The following is a 23300-nucleotide window of genomic DNA, read 5'->3' on the forward strand; positions in this document are numbered from 1 at the left end:
TCTACTTTTTCTTTATATCCGTCTACCCTCGTCAGTATAAAGGTTACTCAACTCCAGATGTACACTATCGTGGTTATTTTACAGTGGTTATCGCAGTTCACGATGTGTAATCGAGGCTTCGTCGTATTTAAAATTTACATAGCGGCTTTCTGGACTGCCACCTAATTTTGAATTCAACAACTAAACCTGGGTAAACTCTGAATTCTAACGCTGACCGGAACGGTACGAATTAATCTAGTCGATACAAATCGCGGATTCATAAACGGTCTAAAGATAATAGGATTATGTTTGTACCTAACTTGGTCTAATCCAATTTCACCAGTATTCACGAAGCTGCATTTTACCTTATCGGGGAGGTAATTTTTGGATAGAATGTGGACCAATTAAGCAAATTTCGCTTAGGTGGCGCGGAATAATGCGTAGGTACAGTTTGTTTCAACTCTACATCACTGATGATTTTCAGAAATTTTGAAAGATCAGCATTTCGTACATTAAGTTAAAGCGCTTTCAATTTATAAATGGTAATTCATTCAGATGTTAGACTTACACTGTGGTTCTTACTTCATAGGTACTTTATACCAAGAATAATTTATTCACCTATCTTCACGTTCAAACGGCGATTTGCATGTGGTAAAAAGTTCAAAAAACGATAGGAAAGTCCTGCTGTTTTCTTGCTCCTTATTTGTGTATTCTTTTTGGTCATTATTCGAGGGATACAAAACTGTATACGATTCAAGAGTTATAAAAAGGAAACTATTTTCAGTGACGGAATGAAATGTTCCAACCAATCTACTCCTGTACAACAATGAAACTCCGTTACAGTTTGTCGGTAAAAATCGGTTTAGAACCGCGCAAGCCTTTAATATTGGGTCAACAACCCTGTGACCGGAGCGAACGACGCCGTTGGAAAAAAGAAATAATTTTCCAAAAGCTGTTTCCCCGCGGTGAACATATAAAATGGTTTCGCCGCAGGTAATTAAAGTTCATGCTCGTTGTTCGCGTCGCTAGTTGGCTCACAGCTACAGCAAAGGATAAATTTTTCCTCGGTAGGTGTACAACAATATCGAAGCAAAACGTCCGCCCTGGAGTGTTACGACGCCCCCCGAAGTTACCTGAAGAGGCGTGGGGTTCCATTTAGGCGTGCGTCGTAGTCGGACGGTTAAACACGACGTTGTATTGACTAAAGCCAACACCTGACGCTCCGGAAGGCTGAGGGGGCGTGTGTATACGTTAACGTTTTATAGGACGGCGCGGGCGTCGCGACGACGTCGTAGCAGGTTACCGCGGGGTTTAGGTGGAAAGGTGGGTAGGTGGGTAGGTGGTAGGTTCGTATTACACCTCCTAGGAGGCGACTGCGTGGTTGGCTACGGCTGGGGGGCGGTGCTTGTCAATTTTTTCGACACGTTCGCAGGCGTATAAGCCACGACGTTCGGCCTCGCGTTCGCGGCGGTTGGCCCAGACCAAGTATAGACCGGCCCCCACTTTTCTTGCTCTCTTCCTAGCCCGCCCCCACCCTAACAATTAGAGGCGGCGAGAGGTGGGGGGGGGGGGGGGGGGGGCAAGCCGCGGAACAGAGAGAGACGGAAAGTGTTGGCAGAGGAACCACCTGATCCTCGGATCCTCCACCTACAGAGAGCGATTCAAAAATTATTTCTCTCGCGGCACGTAGCTGGATGTTTTTTTTATTCTTCCCCTTTTCTGTTCTTCGGCAGTTAGGCGAACAGACGTACTCATCCACCCGGAGCGAATGCCTCGGTTCTGTCTGGAATTCTATTTCTTCACGAGAGATATCATAAAAAAGTGTGAATAATACCGGTCAAGCAGAGAAATCAACGTATAATCAACACGACTACTTGGATGGTCTCTCACTTACCTTTTCGGAAAATTCGTTAACCAGTTTCATCCCTGCGGCGCTGACACGGATACAAGAAAAACCTACCTTTCTACCTAGGAAAAGGAGGGACGAACTAACAACGACCGGGCTAGAGGCGTGGCGATCCTATACTTCCGCGTACCACCCACTTGATTTTATTCGCGTTCTGTCCTTTTGCATCTTCCTGCCTCCTCTCTTCGCGCGTATTCTCTCTTTCAAGAAGGTCGCAACCTACAGCCGGGTGTCAGATACCTAACTACCTACCTACATACATAGTACTAAGAGTTACGTTCCTCGTCGCAGGCAAGCAGAGAGGCGTCCGCACACCTACACACACCGGGTCGGCAAAAAGCTTTCGTTTTATCACGGTCACTCTTCGACAGAGAAAACCTTTCCCTCTCCCCCGCGGCTCGCGTTTCCAGCCACCCAGCAGGCTTGTTACAAATGTCTCGCATAACTCCGCCATTTTGTCGGTTTTTCCACATATACGCAGACGTAGAGCACACTCCCGCATACAAACACACATTTTTTATTCAGCTTTCTGTATTTCACCTTTCTTTTTCTACTTCTTATTATCGAGGGAGGTAAATAGAACCATACCTTATACAACGTAGGGTGCTTGGGGCCTGTAGGGTGTCATCGGTGAGGAACGGAAAATAAATTTTATACAATATAACATCTCGTCTACATATTCCATGATCGTTTTATTGAGTACAGAATTGTTGTTCACGTTTTCTGCAAGAAACTTTTTATTTCGTGTTTATATTCGCTTTAATTTACACTTATACTTCAGTTTTCTTAGTTCTTCCACGTTATTCGTATATCGATTTGCTCAACTTTATCTGAATACGTTCGTTCGTGTACAAACCTATCACATAGAAAATTATTTGGCATTCCATCTCCGTTCACGCGGTATTTAAGGGTGTACCCTGGTCGATTTCGACGTTAACGTATATATCTCGGAACGTGTAAGTCCACGTATCGCAAAAGGGGAAAAAGGCTTCACAGTGCGATTATATACAAAATTCTGAACAAAAACACTAATACATTTCTGCGTTAAATGGAAATGCATTGGGGTGTTTTAGTTCAAAATTGTATAGAGGATCGCACTGTGGAGCCGCTATCCAAGTTTTCGATACGTGGACTTGGATATTCGGAGATATATAGGCACGTCAACGTCGAAATCGACCAGGGCACCCCCTTAAGTTGCAGCTACCCGTATCCGTCGACCGCCTCGCGAAGAGAGATTCGAAAAGCCTCAAGTATTGATCGATCAAAGACGCACCAGGCATTCGATGATATGATTCGTAATACTCGCGGTAGTGATCTTTTTTTTTTTTTTTAATTTTAAACATCCATAGAAGAAAAGATTAGAAACTGTCTGGTAAAGGATGATATTTACTAAGCGGTAGATTAGGAAATTCGGGGGTCGTTTTCTATACTTTGCAATGAATCAACAGAATATCGTGTTCGAATTACGTTCGGATGAGAGTTGTCAAAACTATTTCAGCACCTCTGGACTGAAGTACTAAATGAATTATCTATAGGGTCAGACGCTTGCAAGAAGTAGCATAAAACATCCAAGTACATTGCTTGCAAGTGTCCCTGATCTCTTTGAACTCTTCCATCGACAATGACTCTTACGAATCACGAGAACCTAGAAACAATATTTGCCAACATGATAAATAAATATAAAAATAAATAGATCAAATCATTAGTGCATAAACTGATTACGCATTTTCACCATGGTACAATTATTGTGTGTGCTTAAGAGTAGGCATACGTCCGTTCGATACACACCTTGTGGGTTGATGATTGAGTAGACTTTGTAAATATGTATACAGAGGCGTTTGCAGTTTGTGGTATCGATGTTTTAAACCTGTATTCATGATGGCGATTTTCAATTAATTAATTATGTAATATATACTTGGAAGATACAGTCCAGATATTAATTCACCTACTATATTACTATAAATGCATGACGTGTTATTTTTCAAATTTTCTTCTTATTATTATGAATCTTTAATTTAAGGTAATATACAAATATACAAGTGTGCACTGGGTTAATAGAGATTTAGATTTGGATTGCCGCGTCCGTTTGGACCGTTGGTCAGACCGTATCAACAAATGATTGGTCAAGGTCTGCAAGTGAACTTTTGAAAACCGTGAACGGTTGGAAAAGTTACGCGACGTGGATGGTTGGCAGCCTCACATGTAAATGCGTCTCAAGTCTGCCGGCGATGTGATCATGTTGCACTGCGGGCATAATTTTTTCGCCCCCTGAAATCATAAATATGGAAATCCTACCGTCAGCGATTGTGTATTCCCCTGCAGCACCTCATTCTCAAGCCCATTGCCTTCGGTAGTTGCCATGGCCAGTAATTACAAAATGATGAGTAAGTCGTCCAAATCTTCATTCGAGGGAGAACGAAGAAAGTCTGATCAAGAAATTAGGTCTTTTTGGGACAGAAAATGTGACCAAGTTACCAACTGTTCGACACAATTATTCATTACACTTAAGCTTAGGGATTGACCTGAGATAACCCAGTTCCATCAGTCAAGCTATACGACGAAGTCCGTCAGTTGTGTCCAAATGTATAAAATCGCAAATATTTAGCGACTTACCAGAGTGTGAAGCCAACATTGTTCACAGTGTACGTGCCAGCAGCAAACGGAGGTTACCGGTTTCTTGTATTGTTCCTGGAAACAGGATAAGTATAAACTCCAGGTTATATAAGCTGAGAATTGTTATAGGCCCAAGGAATGTCGAGGGGTAGTATCGGCAAGAGCCAGGATCGCGAAACTCACCATGCATATGAGACACTTGAACGGTTGGACTCGCATTTCAGCTTCGAGATCTCGGATCCTTCCGCGCAACGCTTCGACAACCGGGGCGTCGGAATCCCTGCAAACGGCGTTTGACGCCGCGTCGATTTCGTCGCTCTCGCGATTATGTTGCCCTGAGGGAAGGATGGATCCTGGTTCCGGCTTCACCTCAACCTGAGCACCATGAGGCTGTTCCGGAGGAGTGTGGGGTGTGTGTGGTGCATGCGGCGATATTACCGCCTCTCGGAGTGCGTCGCGCTCTTTTTGTTCCCTCGGAGTGCCTTCGGCACGAGGCGCGACGACATCCGCCTCCGAGTATTGTGCCGGACCAAATTGTGCAGCATCGTCACCGTCCACTACTAAGTCTATATCCTCGTCTTCCTGCTGACCGCCAAGCGCGCCGGCGATACTTCGATTACTTGACGATGTTGCCAGGCCTGCAGCTGAACATGAAACAACAACAGAGACCAGGCGACGATCGTCATTCGATTCTCAAGCTTCAGGTATAATAGTCACCGGTCTCTACGCTAACTGGATGGCTGACTCATATGCTTCCAGCACACGGCAGCTTGTGCCGATTGGAAGTCCCAAAAACCAACACTAGCGCTCCAATACACGAAGTTAAACTAATGGATCACGTAGGTGATAGCCTATCAGAAACAGATTTACTCACATAATTCTGTCACTTTAACCAATCACCTATGCAGTGAACCACATGATTCGTTAGTTCCATGGAGGCTATTGAAACGTTGGTGTCGATTTCGTCTGCTCCTAACCGACTCAGGCCGAGGACGCTAGTCAGCCATCCGGTTAGTACAGACATCAGTGATGATAATAAATTTAGACGATAGTCTTCAATAGACTGAAATTCCCGACACTATTACAAGGCATCCTATCACATGATTCATTATACAGGCACAGGTATGAAGACCTACGCTGCATGGTAAGAACTGAAGCTTCCGATCACAAATATTCGTCGGCAGTTAGTGAGACACGTTATAGAATATCGAGTTGGAAGCTTAATAGAAAATTATCAGCAGCGTGGCGAATGCCTCTAATGGATAGTCGGCGATCAACGTATACAAAGTGGCCTACTGCACGCAACTGTGGTTTAGTGGTGAGCTGGCGAGTCGCACAACACCCCACCGTATACCCCATATCCACCCCTCCATTCAGAAACCACATGACGCACTAGTGCAGTCTATGACAAATTCAAGGTGTAGCTGTACAATTACATTAACGAGTTAACGATTTCACCTGACGGTAACGACATCTCGTTCCAGCAACTCTAGACACCCTACGAAAACATGTGGAATCGCAAAATTGTAAACGATTTAAATAAAGATTGATGAACGAGCCGACTCACCCGAGAATCCGCCAACTAGCATTGAGGTTGCGCGAACTCGCCGTTGTCCCGCCCACTCGTATTCCTCAAATGTTTCAGGATCTCCCTCGACGTCAACCTCTTCGTCGTCGATTCCAGGATTTTGTCCCGCAGGGTTGCCATTGTGTTTGTTCAAGCAACGTTCAACATGCTGATTCAACTCCTCGGGACTTCCAGACAATCTTTCACTACACACAGGGCACGACGGTTCATCAGCTTTTCTTTTTCGATTTTTGACACGAATTCTCGCCTAAAAGAAATACCAAAAGCAAAGAATATTGTGACCGTGCGTATTCTTTCGGATATTCCCTTGGAATTGAGTTCTTTGAACTCGATCGAGGATTGATTTATTCAATATCAGGATCGCTGCTCACTTGTCTATTGGCTTTGATTCGTTTGTAAGTTTCCCATCGTCCTTGGAGCGTTCCGTCAGCCGCCGATGGTGCGTGGAGAAGCGGCGCGTGAGGGTGGTCCTGAGGATGTCCCGGGGGTCCCGAAGATCGCGATGATCTTGGCCGAGGTGTCGTCGATGATACCTTGTACAATCGGTCGAGTTCCTGAGCAAAATGTTGCTCAAGTTCCTGGGGACGAACAGTCACACCGCATACTGGACAACATGAGGGGTCGGAAGGGAATTTCTTTTTACCTGGAATTAAAGAAGAAGCATATTTTTGGCTGAACAGAGTACGTAGAACTGTGCTTTTGCAATAGTCTTTTGCGCCTTCATTTCTCAAAGCGATAGTTTCCATTGTAACAAAACATATATAGCGTGTGGTGTAAGAGGCATTCTCGAAATAGGAGATAATAGGGTACGCACTTCACGTGTATTAAACCACTTGTGGAAACGTGCTCAAGGGGGCATTTACAGGAATTTCAGTTAATTTTTTTCTCATGCAGGAAATTAAATGTATCAGGGTGATGCACAGAGTGCAATTTTAATAGGGTGTAAAAAGGTGATACTTCATTGTGCGCATGGTTTCTAGTTTAATATTTGAGGCATAGAATACGGATTTCCATGGCATAATCTACTTGCAAATGCCCATAAATTGTCATAGGAATTTTTCAAGAACTTTATTTTAAATGAAAATAAATCATTTTTAAGAATCATGACAAAAAATGAGCCGTCTTTCAACACAAAATTTGGGGTATCTCACTCCCAGGTGAGAAATCGGACAAAATGCTATGACAATGTACGACAAATACTTAAAAAAAAAAAAAAAATAACATGTGAAAATTTCAGGTGAATCGGTCAGAAACTATAGGAGAAACCTTGCGAGCAAGTTTGAAGAATAAAAAGCGATGTAAAACGCGTTTAATGTTTTTTAGGTCCTAAATCGATACGAGCCTATTCAGAGGAGGGTTGAAAGTGTACGAAAATGTAAAACATCGATTGTTTGGCCGTAAACGCCCCCTTAAAGGGTAAGGGAAAATGTTGACACTTTGACAAGAGAGGAGATCGAGTTGTTGAAGAGTTGTTACTTTAATTTGGAGCGCAAGAGAGAGAAATGGAGGAAACTGGACCAGTCTACTAAGTGGGTGGTGTATGGTGTACACATCGTATAAGCCGGGTGTATCCAGCTGGGTCGTTTCACACAACTGTTTATTTATTTGCACCGTCCGGCACTGCCTACTGCCTACTTGCCTACCGCCTACCGCCGCCTACCACCAGTCAGTCTCTCAACCTCCTAACTAGCGTAGCGTGGTATAGTGCAGAGTGAGGTAGCAAGCATGTATTAAGGCATCGCTGTCTGGAGTGGGAAGGAGTGGTGGGACTGAGATGTTGGGTACGGTGTCCAACCGACCTTCCAAACAAAATAACCGCATATCCGGAAAACATTCACATATTACTCCGTAGACCCCCGCCCGTCTATTTTTACAAGAACTCAGATAGCCGCGAGCGGCATCCGTTGACGTTTGCTCGCGTATTAGAAGACAAAGAACATTTGGTATCCCCCTCCCCCCCGCCCTTGTTTCAGTTGGCGAGAGCAAGTCTCGTGCCTTCTTACACAAGCCCACTCGAAAGAAAAATAAAAAAAAAAAAAAAAATTGAAAAAAAGCCTCCCACTTCACGATACATATCGCATCCATGTTTCACTTATACAGATATATTTCAACTCTTGCAGAGCAAAGCACGTAGCGTTTATTTTCACTTTCTCATTTCCAAAATCGGAGAGCATATGCATCAGCTGTTTTGACAATACATCAGCATATATTTGTTTATCAGACTTTTACACATCCTGCCCGATGCCTTTGATGCCGCAAGCATCGCGAGTTACGCGTACCATTGTCGTTTCCGTTGGATGCAGATTTTTTCCATGCGAACGAATTGTCATTGAAAAATCAACGGACAGTAGTATTACAAGTTCTACGCCGTGTAAAAGACGTTTCGACGTTCAATAGATATATCCTTCAGCTCGGTTGGCCGTAGGTAGATTCTAGCTCGGTTCCGTTTGCGTTTCATTTCGTTTATTTGCAGAGAAGAGCGGCATTCTTGAACCGTTTAACATATCCTATCTGCGCGGCTATCCGGCTAACATTTCTTTGTGCCCGAGACCTCTTTCCCCTTCAATTAAGTACGGTTGCAAATTTATGTGCGCGCCACTGTATTCAATATTCTCTTTCGTTCCTTTATTGAAAGAAACAGGGATGCACACGAGCTCTCGACCCCTTCGCCTTGCGGATCTAGACGTTTAATTTTCAACCTCCAGTCTAGACTGTCGTCTATCTCACGCCTGGTCGTTTTCGTCAATTGCTAGTAGAGGATACATTGGAAAGAAATCGAATAATATCATTGAAACGGTAACCGTAGTCTCGAAGTGACAAAGTCGAATGGACTTTTGAGGTTACGAAATGTAAATAATAGTTCGATCAGTTCCAGCCCGACTCCCAAGCTCACGTACGATTATTTTTCGCATGTTCAAATCAGAACATTCACTATACTGACAAGCTAGTTAGACCAGGTGTTTCGATTTGGAAATAAGTGGAATTTGAGAAGAGACTCGGCCCTGGAGGGTTTGTCGAGAGGAGAGAGATGTCAGCGTGAAACAGCTGTTTACGTTTAAAGCTACCATTGTAGGAGAAAGATCACGTGATTAAGCGACGTAATAAGGAAGGAGGGCTCGCGCCGCGTTCTTCAGGTATTTTCTTTGGAAACTTTTATCTTTTTATTGCAGGGCGACAACAATACATCGGGCTAAAGTGAGGATACCGCTATCTTTTGCACGTTGCCTCGGCACGCAACTGAATTTCATAACTGTCCTATCATTTATGCCAGGCACCAAGACTAACAGCGGCGAGCAAGCTATGCTGGATCTAGATATACGCTAACCAGCTCCTTGGCTGCAGTATCTTTAATTAAAAGAGACCGAGCCAAGGAGAAATGAGAGCTAAAAGTCGGTCATATCTGAATATTAAAGTGTACGCGAAGTACCCTAACTGGAAATCCTTGTCCCCCAACGGGTGGCAATAGCTTATATAGGATCCATTTTATATTTGTCTTATCGTTCTCAATTACGAACCCTCTGCCGACTGCAACGAACGTTGTTGCTGGATTCACGATCTGCGGCCAGCTTCGAGTGATACGCATCCTTTTACCCATTAGCTTTATCGGCATGTTAAAATCTAAATAGTTTCTCTCCCGATGCAGGCATGACAACTTCCGTTTATGCCATTTAATTGAATCTCGATTCCCATCATCGTGTCTACAGGAGCTCCGTTGATTTCTCACTAATCGGCTTACAGAATTCGTTAAATAATCCAAGTAAATACGTCAGCACGAGAGTTTAAATTTTAGAATCAAATAACAAGGTCATTGTGATAATTAATGACTGTGAAAATAGTGTTTGGTAAGCTCAAGGCTTGGCTATGGTTACGAGGTTAACCTAGTTACCTGCCCGTTTCATAGAATGCCGTAATCTGTTCTCAATCTTCTTCTCAATCACCTTCGGCATCAATCGTGTATTACCCGATGAAAGTTTGTTCTTTCAAAAACTTGTCGATAATCCGAGATGTCTGATATTATATAAATTATTCCGACGAATTGTGGAGCTGAGTTTACATGATTATGTCCCGTCGCCATTTGTAAATAAACAAAATAATGCTCTCGCGGTGTATCATGTATAGTCTAGGGTGATTCATTTTTTTAACTTTGCTTTTTTTGTTAGGTGCCACTCGAAAGATTTGTGACAAATACTGAAAAAAAGAGGTCGCCACCAATTATTGCAATATTTTTTTTATTTATTTTTATGTGTACACCTTACGGACGTATTATACATAGTTTATTTTTCTCGTGTCGTGGTCCAATTAATCGCTGTTTATAAAAATCAGTACTGAAAACGAAGTGGGGACATTAACGTGATGTGATACTCTTTTTTCGGTAGCAAAAACTGTTGTCCAAATTTCTCCGAGACTATTAATCTTTCGGATAAAAAACGGGAACAGCCAACTGCGGAATTGTTAGGCGAAGTTTGTTGTTGATTGGTGAACGATAATTGGACCACGTTACAAAAAAATAAATCAACTAATATATATACAAGTCCGCAAGGTGTACACATAAAAATATATAAAAAATATTACAATAATTTATTGCTAGCGACCTCTAAATATTTTTATACTTCCTCCAACTTTTACGATAATTTTTTTATCAGCATTTGTCAAATTTTTCGACTGGCACCTTAAGAGCAAAAAAAAAAAAAAATTTAATGGCTATAAATATGTCGATTTCATTCGGTAAGGGATACAATCGGCAAGTTTTAATAGGTATAATTACAACAACGAGGAATTACTGAAAATTGATAAATTAACGGGAATTGCAAAGGTAGGTACAGCATGCAGCCAATTCAATATTTACGCAAATCTAATCGGAAAACGCGGTAATTAGTAGAACGGATGTAACATCACACGAACGTTAAGTTCGGCTGGGCGACAGACCCTGCAGACACTTACACATACCGTAATCCGGTTTTAATTAAATAACTACTCGCAGGCTGAGTAACGAAAGAGTTGTGCCAAATTTCTGGGGTCGAACGGGTAAGCGACAGGCATTTAGCCACAACTGTTGTCTCCTGGGTTTTGGGGGAGTGGATTTTACGGCGGGCTTTCACCCGGACTTTAGGCTCTTATACCTACTTTGCAGATCCGGCTCGATCTTTCCCCCGCGATTGATCGATACGTGATGCCGTTCAAGGTGTCACGCGGCAATTATACTTGTTCCGGTTCTTTCGGTACCAAAGCGGACGATTTTCCCGCAGATCTCTTGCCGGAATACACAACAATTGCGATTTACACTCGGAGCTTTCCACGCACGTATTTCCGATCAGTCAAATGCAAATCCTTCCCCACTTAAATATATACCTGCTGGCAGCGTATGGTGCAGCACGTAAACGGAAGGCGTCGGAGTGAAATAATTGATCGCGAAAGCGCAGAATCACGACTGTTGCACGTATATATATGTATATATACATGTACACCGTACATTTCATCCCCTCCGTTCCCCCCCACAACAGGGAAGCCCTTTATGGTCCATCAGTAATTCTGCTAATCCCGGCGTACCCCTCGCAAACCGCTGACCATTTTATTAATAACTTGAACCCCAAAAACAATCCGCAACCTCGTTCTTAACAATTAAACAGCTCGGGCAAATTGGTATGAAACGGTAATCGCACGTGCGGAGATGTTGAGAAACATTTATCGACACGTAATTTAAGGGTTTATACTTACAATTGGTCAGAAGGCCGAAGAAAAGTGATTTTTCGACTGGTAATGTAAAAATTTATATACATATTGGGGTAAAGTTGAACTTTATTCTGACATTTGTTATTTGTAAACGTAAAGATTTTTAAAGCTGCAATAGCCGATTGCCGGGAGCACCTTTAAAAAAAGCCGTCTTGCGGTGAGCAAGATGTCTCTGGACTGGATCATCCGAAATGAGAAAACAAAAAAGAATTAGTTAACATAAGGTATTATCTGGTCTTTAATCAAAAAAATAAGCAAAATATTAATTGTTACCAAAACGGCGGCTTGTCAGAAAGAAAATCGATTTTTCATACAAATTTTCGCTTCAATTTGTTTACAAAATATAAAATATTTACCGGCGAGGAGATACTTTGGAGCAAGGACTGAAAAATATAGCGATCAAGCTTGTGTAAAAATTTAATACCGATCAGTTTAGCCGTTTCCGAGAAATCTTGCTTCACTGACTTTGAAAACATAGTTTTGAGAAAAACGCGTTTAATCTTTCACAATCACTCTCATACGCTCCGAGGCCTCTTTGCAAATGCGCACGTATTTTAGCGAATATTTGTCGAATCGACATGATATTTCCTGCGTATGTACTTGAATGTATATACATTACGAAAACGAAAGGAAAAGTCGATTTTTGAAAAATCCTGACTAGGTAGGTATAACCCCTCAGACATGGCTTTGGGTATAAGACGATAATATACGACAGATTCGACTGGATACGATAAAGACACCATATCTACAGTAACGCGAATTTTGACGATCGCAAATTTTCTACGCGGGTGTAATTTGCAAATGATACCGCAGCCCGGGATATTACATATAGGAAAGTCATCGGTAGGGTTGGCGAAGAGATTGTTATGTGGGGGCTATCTTAGGGTGCAGGGCTGGTTGGCTCGGCGGGCAGTAAGTTTGGCAGTTAAGAATATGGGAGCGTAGGAAGGAAGGCGGCTCGCAGGCGGTTAGCAAGAGCGAAGTCTGAGGGTGCGGGTAAGTAAGGAGGCTGTAAGGATCCCTCCTTTCATGCATACCAGAGTATCTCTTTGCTCCGCTAGCTGGTTGAAATCTCTCCGCTCGGCAGTGAACGCGTAGCTAGCTAGACTGCAGCGACTACGCCTTACTTATACTCAATTCCGCAAAGCAGACGTGTGCCGTAGAATTTCCTCGTTGAGTCGCTGTATAGTCGACGGCGCAACGTACGGTAAAGGTAAATTTAGTTTTACAGCGTCATTCTTGAGCTCCGGCGAACAAGGAGATGACTACTTTCTTGTTATTAAAAAAGAACCTCGTGTCACCTGGGTCCTCAACCGGTACGCCTTCGGGGTACTTTTCGCCTTGATATTCTTCGTTGGAAATTTCTTCCTGGCGGAAGAAAAAAACAAAAATCATCGCAGAGAGTCGAGATTCGGAATACTTGACAACTATTCGGGTGAAAATCTCTTTACAAGCGCATAAATCTTGACATGGTTTTTCTTTCCGGCGTAGTAGCCCCGGGTTGTTGGTCGTGCAGTTTTATTGAAAGCCGCCTCGATGCAGTTTTATTTTTCAGACCCCGAGGGATGGGAACGAAAGGGAAAGCGAGAGAGAGAGATCAGCCTCACTTTGCTGATCTTTCCTTTGGCCGATGTGCAGAACACGCGTCACCGCGTCGACCCGGGTAGCCCTCAGTTGGCGTGCTTGGGGTGGTTCCCGAAGGCTCATATAGACATTCCTTTCTCTGTTACTCTCCGGATCCTCCCTCTCTCGGCACCCTGCACCAGCCGGAAAACTCACTGTACGTTATACGACAATTTGTTTCATACTCGTCGGCGTATATTTGAAGACTTCTCAGGGTAGGTACGTATCGCACTCCTTTCAGGGGTTATACCTGGTCAGAATTTGTAAAAAATCGATTTTTCTTTAATTTCCTTTTCGTATCGTACATACATTCGAGTATATACGCAGAAAATTTCATGCCGATCCGACAAATATTCTCAAAGTTACGCGCACATTTGCAAAGACGACCCCCGGAGCGTTTGAAAGTGCTTGTGAAACTTTGAACGCGTTTTTCTCAAAGCTATGTTTTCAAAGTCGTTGAGCAAGATTTCTCGGCAACGGCTGAACCGATCGGTATCAAACTTTTACACGAGCTTTATCAATATATTTTTCCGACCTTGATCGAAGGTTTTTTCTCGCCGATAAATATTTTTCATTTTGTAAACAAATGCAACCAGGCTGACAGCTGACCGTTGACAGTGTTTTTTCGCGCGTGAGTGATAGAACAGATATATATTGATTATGTTTAATTAATTTATGTGACACGAGTAATTTGAAACCCTCTGTGTTACGATTTGCCTTCATTAAAATTAAAAACTTAGCTTATGTGGCGATAAAATGGCGCCAACAACCAGGCTCTGACGTCACGTGGAGATTTTCCAATAGCGACAATAAGTTCCATAAGCAAAGCACGGCTAAAAGTGCACGAGAGTGTCGGTAAATCCCCCCGTCGAGTGTCGCTCTTAAATCACTGCTGTTTGTAATTAAGCGAACGAATGGGCTGTATCAGGGTTAATATTTGCTAGATGATGCATGTCTCTTTGCCGCCAAGACAAATCCCGTATATATCATCGCAACGCTTCGTATACCACAGCGGGATGAGGATGAGGAGGATGAGGAGGAGGAGTAGTCAGCCTCGCGGGAGACTACTTGCACCACAGGCGTCTCTTCGACTCCTGTTGTTGCACATTATTTCAGCAACGACGGTAGACGGAGACAAGGTCGAAGCCCATTTCGGGTTCAAACGGGGATCTTTGACGCCCTGGATGATTATAAATATTACTCACTCGTTATTTTCATCGCAGTTATCGCAACGATAAGGCCCGTTACGCGATAAATTTTCCAGAAATATTCTACGACGACGAGCGCATAGCGTTATATGTCATTATGAGGGCGAAGTAAGCAACGTTACCTTAACGATGCATGTTTGGGAAAAATCGTTACTTCGCACCCTTAGAGATACTATTGTTTTGAAAAGCCAACTCCTTGAAAGTCATTCTAAAATTAAGAAATAATGAATTTTTCGCTAATGTTTCGTTACACATACGTTACACCGACTTCAGCGACGTATGTTATTGCAGTACCCACTCCGTGGCAGTTTTATGCTGTGAGAAAGAAAGAAAATCACAAAGGGAATGCCGAATTGAAATTAATAGCGGTCAAGAATCGTTCGACAGCTAGCCAGCTACCAAACCTCCTCCTATACGTGGTTGTGTTCTTCAAGTTGGGCCTCCTCCACGCGCGATATTCGACTCTCGATGCAGGCCAACACGTTCACACATATACCTACGAGGTTCCGCACCTCCTACCTGCAACGCCGTTTCTCCACTCGCGGTGCCTGCAGTAATATATACGCGCATGTTCGTGTGTTCGGCTACTCGCCAATATTCATAAACACGTCCGAACCAACAAAGTGATAACTTAGTCAGGGCGCCGCGTAGGTACTGCCCCGGTGAACGAGGAGGAGTCTTGAGTATCGTCCACGCGCGGATCTCGCCTTATACATACGTTTTCCTCGGCCAGACAAGGGTAGCTGAATTAATTGAAACGTACGGATTAAACGCACGGTTAAAGGTTTATCCACACTATCCGGCAGCGCGCGAAGTGCAGCTATAGGAATGACGAGTCGAAACTTGATCGCTTGGGTTACAATAAAGTCTGAATACTATCGGTGTGAAAATGTGCTTGTTTTCAAATTTTTGGACATCGTCGCCGGGCACGGTAAATCGAATGACGAAAAAAAACGGGGCTTCCAACTTTGAAGATCTGCTGCTCTTCCTCCACGCGTAACGTTTCCGTGTATTTTTAATCATATTAGGCCCAAATTACCATTAGCGACACGTCAAAGAACGCCGAGTGGCGCCGATTGAATCCGATTAACACCAACTCGGCTCTACGTATCGTCCTCTGGCGATAAACACGTTCAACGTCAGGTGGGTGGATACCCCATAAACTGTTCAAATGAACGCAACGATGATCAGCTGCATAAATATCAGAGTATGTATTCGACACGCGGAGATTATACTGGAAACGATTCTCACCGAGTTTTCCTTCAAGCCTGTAGTAGCCTGTGAGTGACAACTTCTAATGATCGGGCATCGTTCGTACAGGTATTTATTTCCCTCTACTCCCAATGTAGGAAGATTACCGATTGTGAGTGAAATATGATTCGTGTTTTCACCATTTGTAGAACGAGTGCGGACGGGACTTTATTAAACTGAAGTTGGAGGTTACGGTGATTGGTTTATGAAAATTGCAGGTAAAGGTGTTCGTTTGCTGAACTGCAAAGCATACAGCCGAGTGTGGTAGCACAGCCGAGTGCAGCGGATAACGAAGATAAAGATAAGGGGGAAGGACCGAGGTTTGAAAAACAAGGAGCGCAAGTGAGAAAGTGTCCGGTTGGAAGGAGAGGAGGGAGAAGGATAGAGGTGCTTTATGAAGTGGACTTTGCAGGATACGTTATTGCATTATCAAGGAACACGCACTGCCATTCGAGAATGGTCTGCCCACTAAACTAACCCCTCGTAATTGGAAGCGAGTGTAAGAAAAAACGACAGTTGCAGAGGGTATTTCGCTATCTCGATAATAAATACACCTATATGTAGGTATACACGGCTACCGTGCGTTATTGTGCCTATGACGAACAATAACAATGATGATGATAAATAAATGTGCAGCCCTGTAACGATTTTCGCAATTACCCAACCGGATATAAAGGCGTAACGGAATGCGGAATGTGCAGCGACACGACTGTCGACGGTGAAACGTAACGTTGCTTACAGAGGTTCCAAAGGGCGGTAATTGGTCAGTGAAAATGTGTCCATCTCAAGAATAATTTTTACCTCCAATTAACAACGGTGAAAATTGTAGGTGACTACCGTGCCCATGAGCAACAACCGGGTCGCGAGTGCTCCTTTACCACTGAGCTCGGTCCAACAGTTCTTTGATATCGCTGAACCGTGATAGAAATCTACGTTCCGGCAGACACTCGCGGACAACAAACCGACCGATCATCCCATACCCAGAGTCCAGTTATGACTGTAATATTACCTTCTGCCCAACCGATGGAATGCATGGGTTCGCTATGTGCGTAGAAGCGAAGCTGCCCAACATTGGCAGCAGCAGCAGCAGCAGCAGCAACAACAGTAGCAGCGAAACGCTTCGATGCTCGGGTTGTCAAGACCAATCAAACCTTGCTAACTAACCGCTGTGAGCAGCGCACAAATTAATTATTAAATTCTGCCTTAACGCATGGATGCTGATGTGCCAGACATCAAATGGCTTCGGAGTGCAAAGGATCGTAGGAGGTGTGGAGGTTTAAACATTCTGGAGCTTCTCCTGCATGCTCGAGATCACGCCACTTAACGTTCCGCTGCGTCCAAGCCAGTTCATTCAAGTTTTTTTATCATAATCTTTACCAAGACTTCCTAGAGGAGCGGCCATTCGAAACTCGGGATAATGAAACGATGTCGCCGTCGCAGGTGACAAGATGAAATCTCTTACTGGCATGGAAACGAGGTGGTAACGTAACGTTATCACCTTCTCACCTGAAGATCTTCCCTGCCTCTGAAATTGTTATTATCGTGATAACGGTTGCCAAGAAGTGGACAAGGGGCCTGACTAACTGCGCTCATAATCGATTTGAATAAAATCACAGCACGCTATACAATTTTTTATGGATACTTTGCAGCACAAGAAAGACACTTCGAAACCCTTCGGAGAGATATTTCGTTTTTTACCAGGGCAGTATTTTCTATTCGAAGAACTAAACGCCTGCCTCTTAACGGTCTTCTGTACAAATTTTAGCACTGAAATGTGTTTGCAGAAAACTCACGTACAGCTTCGGGCCGTAGCCTTATACGCGTTTTGTAGGTATGAGAAGTAAGGACAAAACTAATTTATAAAAATGAAGGTATTTACGACAGCATCAAAGGATCCGCTTTTATGACCGCCATATACAGTTTACAACACTCGAGTCTGACATCTATATATATATATATAAGCGTTTAATTCCGAAGAAGATCCTATAGTCAAATGTTATCTGAAGAATATATGGGCAGCCGTAGTCGGTATGACTCGAAAAGTGATGCGGTAGATTTTCAACCCTATCCCTTTCAAAGATTCGGATTATAATCACCGGGCGCCGTTATTTACAGCACGCAACAAGTCCTTTAGAATCAATTATCTCAGAAACTAGCCTCAATTATATAAGTTATATAACGACCCAGGGTACGTGTCGACGATCGGTGTCTACATTTATCAAACGCTAAAGGATATGCCATAGGATAATTGGAATGGGACGAAAAACTGGAATAAATATCCGTTTCAACTTTTGGAACAATTTCCTTCTATTATAGGTACTGTTCCGCGGGGTGATTGGTCGTTAAAAAAAAAAAAAAAAAACAGAGTACAGTACAGGTAATCCAGGGATACGTGTAGGTACATATGCTTTTATGCTCACAGTACAAATTCCAGAGTAACGATATATTGACGTTGTGATACATTTTGACCCGTGTCTCACAAACGCACACTTTCACACTTTTACACACGCGCACACGCGCCTTGGTTGTTCCAAAAACTGCAACGTAAGCCACCCACACACAAGACTGCTTTTTTACACGCGTATACGACAGTATCAGTGACGAAACGCAAGAAGACTGCACGCAGTACCGACCGGTCGTAGCCACTGACTGACTGACGGACGAACTAGAACCACCAAAACTCAACTAATAGTGGCCTACACCCCGGGGTAACTCGGTGGTAGGGGATGTTGTTAGCGACGGCTACGAGTCGACGAAGTAACACCGCTTTCAAACTCCCCAGATGGACGGAGAACTACTTTGGTGGAACTTTTGGGAAACTAGTCGACTGGTCAGATGGATTATGAGAATTTTGTTGCAATGTGTCCGCGGCTGTGCCCTGATTGGCCAGGTACAGATTTAGCAACAATAGTTGCACAACCGACCAGTAAGGTAAGTGTACCAGTTACTGACCCTGTCCCAATTATTGACCTTTTTTGGTGGTATCTGTTCAATCCTTGGTTGGTATGGTAAAATTACCATAGAATAAATTCTAGTGTCTAACCCTCTAGTAATTGGATTGGTCATCGAGAAATTCACAATTTTGACCCATTGTTTATAATTTTGTAAAATATAAAATGGTCACCAATTGGATCTAAACGTGTCGATAACTGGTACGCTTACCTTAATAAGTACTTGAATAAAGGTGTTTTGCGCGAGTGATTTGTTTCGCGTCTGGATTCAGACCCGTCGCTACAACATCCCCTTATAATCTGTACCAAGGACCACTGACTGACTCTCGCTTCTGGCCAACAAACGTTCGGCATTATGCGTTACCTACGGATTAGTGGACTCGTACAAAGTCATTCGGGAAATCTATAGATGTGTGCGTATCCTGCTCCTGCCGCTGCACCTTTGGGCCAACTACACCGGGTGTTCGTCACGTACGAAAGTCGGAACGATACAAAATGTCAACCCCTCTATTAGCGGGCTAATACAGATGTCAGAAGGGACGGAGCGTTTCTATACATATACGTACATCCCCGAACCCCACTTCAAATCTAGTCAACATTTTATACCGACAGCTTGACAATTGCACGATCTCGGACCTAACCTCCAACTGCCGGCTCATTTCCGATCAACCGATTGCCGCTTACATTTGTTTAGAAAAAAGAACAAAAAAACACCAAACCTGGTACATTGCGAATTCTTAAAGAATCGTTAGAAGCCCGCACGGCGTTTTTAGACGGATCTTTTCGCGGTTCGTTCGACCCGTTTGTTCGAAAGGTTGGCACCCCTACGGCTTAACAGGATGCTTTATGGTAACGCGTTACACACCTTATTGCAGGATTGGCGGAATAGAGGAAGGGGGGGCTCGGTAATATATGGTAATAATAACAATAATAATAGATATCTGAGGTGGTTTTGTTCGGAATCATTGTACCGCATTTAACTTCACAGTCCAGCCCCAGTCATGCAAGCTTTCACACCACACACGTCTTCTTGTCCCGGTCTGAACCCCCGTTGTAGTACTACACCGTGATCCCAAAACTTGACTTAAGTCGCAGTTACAACTCGCGACAGTTCGGATCATTTTGCGTGATGCAACGAGTTAACGAAAACTGGCCACCGCACAAAAGGTACACTGTATTGCCAAGCTTCGACGATGCGTTTAAAGAGAATGAGTGAAAATTCCAGCGTCGTGACAGCCCCTTAAAACCCCCGACCCATCTCTTTTCCGCGCCACGTATCCTCAACTTTATGGTACATATTTATATTTATGTAAAAATCGCCTCGTGCTATACAAAGCGAGTATGGTATATCGTTGAAATTGCTGATACCCCCGGTCCGCACGTGTTATATATTATATAGGAAGCTTGTCCGTATATAAGTTTGGCGTTATAACTGAAAAACAACCCGGGAAGCACAAATTTATATGAATAAAATGAAAACGGTACGCAACAGTGCGCGTGTATATGAAAAAAAAAATATGAGAACCAAAGTGCAGAGACAGAGTCAGCAAGTTAGGTTGATTCCGGGTGAGGTGGGCAAAGGTAAGAGATGGGCCACAGTTAAAGTCCAATACAGCAAAGTACGCAAGAATCTATATTAGATCTATATATCTCTTACTTACGGCCATCTTACCCCCGTGGGTAAAAATTGTACCCCTAAGAAGGGGTAAGGAGTTAGGAAGGGATGTGGGCGCAGTTAAGGAAAAGAGATAAAAAGTTAATTTCAACAGTGCAGCGCGGTGTTCACAAAGCTAGTTTCTCCTCTGCTCCTCTATATATCTACAGGTAGTATAAGGAGGCACACCCCTTGCTGGGTGAAAGGACTCGTTTCGAAAGACTTCCTCCCACCGATCCGGGCTGCACAATAGGCGCCGTACCAAAGCGGGATTATGCAGTCAAAAGTCAACGTATGAATTTGTTGGTTCATCCAGATGAAAGGGCGTCGCTTGTCTAAAGACTTCCGGTCTCTCCTCTACACCTGCCCCGCACCCCCATACAAGGCTAATTCCTGCAGTCTGGTCGGTCCGAATGTGGGTGAAGTCTGCCGGTATAATACCTGTGTGTACTAGTTATAAATTTCGATATAACGGAATACGAGAAATAAAAAAACAAACAATTGATGCGTACGGACCTGAGGGTGTTTCTCAGGATCGTCAATTGATAGTTACAAGTGTTGATAATATCGGATGATGAGAACTGTTATTACTGCAGGAAGAAAAAAAGACGTGCTCGCAAAGTAATCGAATTTAAACACGTTTGCTTGCCTTGCCAATTGCCATCTTCTTATGTCACGGAACAGAATTCAAGTGGTTAAAGTACACGTTTATAATATCGAGAATCAGGTGCGAGGGTATCAATTTGTACGTGGCTTCTCAATTAAGGGGTCCCTAAGATAAGTGTACCAGTTATGGACCCTGTCCCAATTATTGAACATTTTTGCATGTATCTGTTTGATCCTTAGTTCTAAGATTGCCAAAACAATAAATTTGTAATGTCTAACCTCTAGCAATTAGTTTTAGTAATCGAGAAGTTCACATTTTTCGCCGTCAATTTATAATTTTGGAAAATAAAAGGGTCAATAATTGGGTCTAAACGTGTCAATAATTGGTAGACTAACCTTGGTTGTTTAATACACGTATCGCTGCGCGTATTATTTCAAAGATTCAAACTTTTTTTAAATTGATTCGAAATTATTTTGCGTATTAAGCGAGAAGCGTTTAGACCAAATTTTATTGAAACAGCCCTCGTCGAAAAGCAAATTCGGTAACAAAAGTTGTCGTCATTTGCTTCGTATTTTACGATCGCTTTTCACGCGCTCTGAAAAAACTGTGTTGGCTTTTGCCACCCTCCAAAGATCGAGTCTCGCGTCGCTTCTACCCTCCACAACGGAGAGTCGAAGCTGGTATAGAGAGGGAGGAGAGAAAGGGGGGCGGATATGGCGTGGCATTAGAAAGAATTTTCCATGTCTGATTTCCACGAAAGTTGTCATATAAAAGTTTACACCACACGTCAAACGACGTCAAGCTACAGTGAGAAGCCTTGGATCATAAAATTGGGATTCAATATCGTTCGAGAAAATCCCCCACACACGTGGACGTGTGACGAGTCGGTATAAGAGAGAGGAAGTAAAAAAAAAAGAAAGAAAGAAAGATAAAGGACGTACGCTTTTTATTCCTATTCTCTTATTCTTTCGCAGGAACGTTTGACGTTGCGAAGCCAGGGTAAGAAATTCACCTAGCCATGGATGACATTTTTTTTTTCCTGCAAGATCGTAAAATCTAGACTCCGTGAAAGAATATGTAAACGAAATAAAGAAATATCGGAGAAAAAGTCTTTGCCCCGAGATATGTACTTTGGCACATCGTAAAACTATACACTTGTACCAAAAACCAACTCTTGGAATGCCTACTGCAAAGAATTTTTGTAACACATTGAGCTTGCTAGACACGTGGTATACCTTGCAAGGTTTACGAGCCACCGGGGAACCGAATCGCGATTCAAGAAGAGCGAAGGCGTAGGCAAGGACAAAGACACGGATCAGAAGGGCAGAGCCACTCCGGGACTAATTGTCGGTTATTAAAAGCAGTCCCTGGATCGGCAAGATTCAAAGACGGCTCTACAAAGTCACTTCAGACTTATCCTGTTATTAGAAATTATTAATTTGGGATGAGGGAGTCAAGATTTCCAACGTCGCATGTCATGTCAAGCCATTACCAGCGATTTTCTGATCCATCAACAAACCAAGAGTAGGATATCAATACGACTAATTGTTTGAACTTAGTGAACGATCATTGACGCACGGTTCAAGTTACGTCGAGATCAGTAACACTACGCAACAAACTAAATACTTCTTTTTTCACTGGGTTTACATTATGTAATCACGATTCCTCACTTTAAAGTCAATTAAAATTTAGAAATAAAATTGGCACATCACGACAGGTTTTACATTGAAAAGCATTTACTGATGTTTTTTTTTAACTACGCAAAGAAGCGACACGAAACTTTATTTTTCATTAAAAAACTTTAATTTTTTTCCACAATCACCTTTCTTCTCATAATCAGTTATCGCGGTATCCCACTTCTGGCACCACTGTAACGAAATCGGGTTCGTTGAGCGATAAAGAATTGACCAAAACAGACAGAAATTAAAAGATGGGAAACTGCTTTTTTAGCGCTACGTGATATTTCTCTTGGTGTAAGTGAAAAACAAGACTATTTTTAGAAACTATTCTTTTTTTTATACTTATTCATTGTGTGACATACGAAAGTTCTTGTGTCTTTTATCCATGACGACTACTAGATCAGAAAAACGGGGTAAAACAGGTGATTTCACCCTCTGTAACATTTACCTTGTAATCGTGGTTTTGTATGGTAAATATAAATTTGCTTTCGTTTGAATAACTATTCGAGAA

At 43.0% G+C, this 23300-nt stretch overlaps 1 protein-coding gene across 10 annotated transcripts in view; it reads right to left on the reverse strand.

Moving 5' to 3' along the window:
- Positions 1–2558: 2558 nt before the first annotated feature.
- Positions 2559–23300, reverse strand: part of LOC107217230 (E3 ubiquitin-protein ligase Rnf220) — an 83042-nt gene continuing 62300 nt past the window's right edge. For 7 of the 10 annotated variants that reach the window (XM_046739832.1, XM_046739828.1, XM_046739825.1 and 4 more), the window contains 5 exons: positions 6458–6729; positions 6066–6333; positions 4682–5142; positions 4499–4573; positions 2559–4153 (listed from right to left, as the gene is read on the reverse strand). In XM_046739832.1, coding sequence (XP_046595788.1) covers positions 4082–4153; positions 4499–4573; positions 4682–5142; positions 6066–6333; positions 6458–6729 — 1148 coding nt within the window. In that variant the 3' untranslated portion in view covers positions 2559–4081. The other 3 variants (XR_006904379.1, XM_046739824.1, XM_046739826.1) reach the window with 3 other exon arrangements.

The sequence above is a fragment of the Neodiprion lecontei genome, chromosome 5 (assembly GCF_021901455.1).
Source record: "Neodiprion lecontei isolate iyNeoLeco1 chromosome 5, iyNeoLeco1.1, whole genome shotgun sequence".
Lineage (NCBI taxonomy): Eukaryota > Metazoa > Arthropoda > Insecta > Hymenoptera > Diprionidae > Neodiprion > Neodiprion lecontei.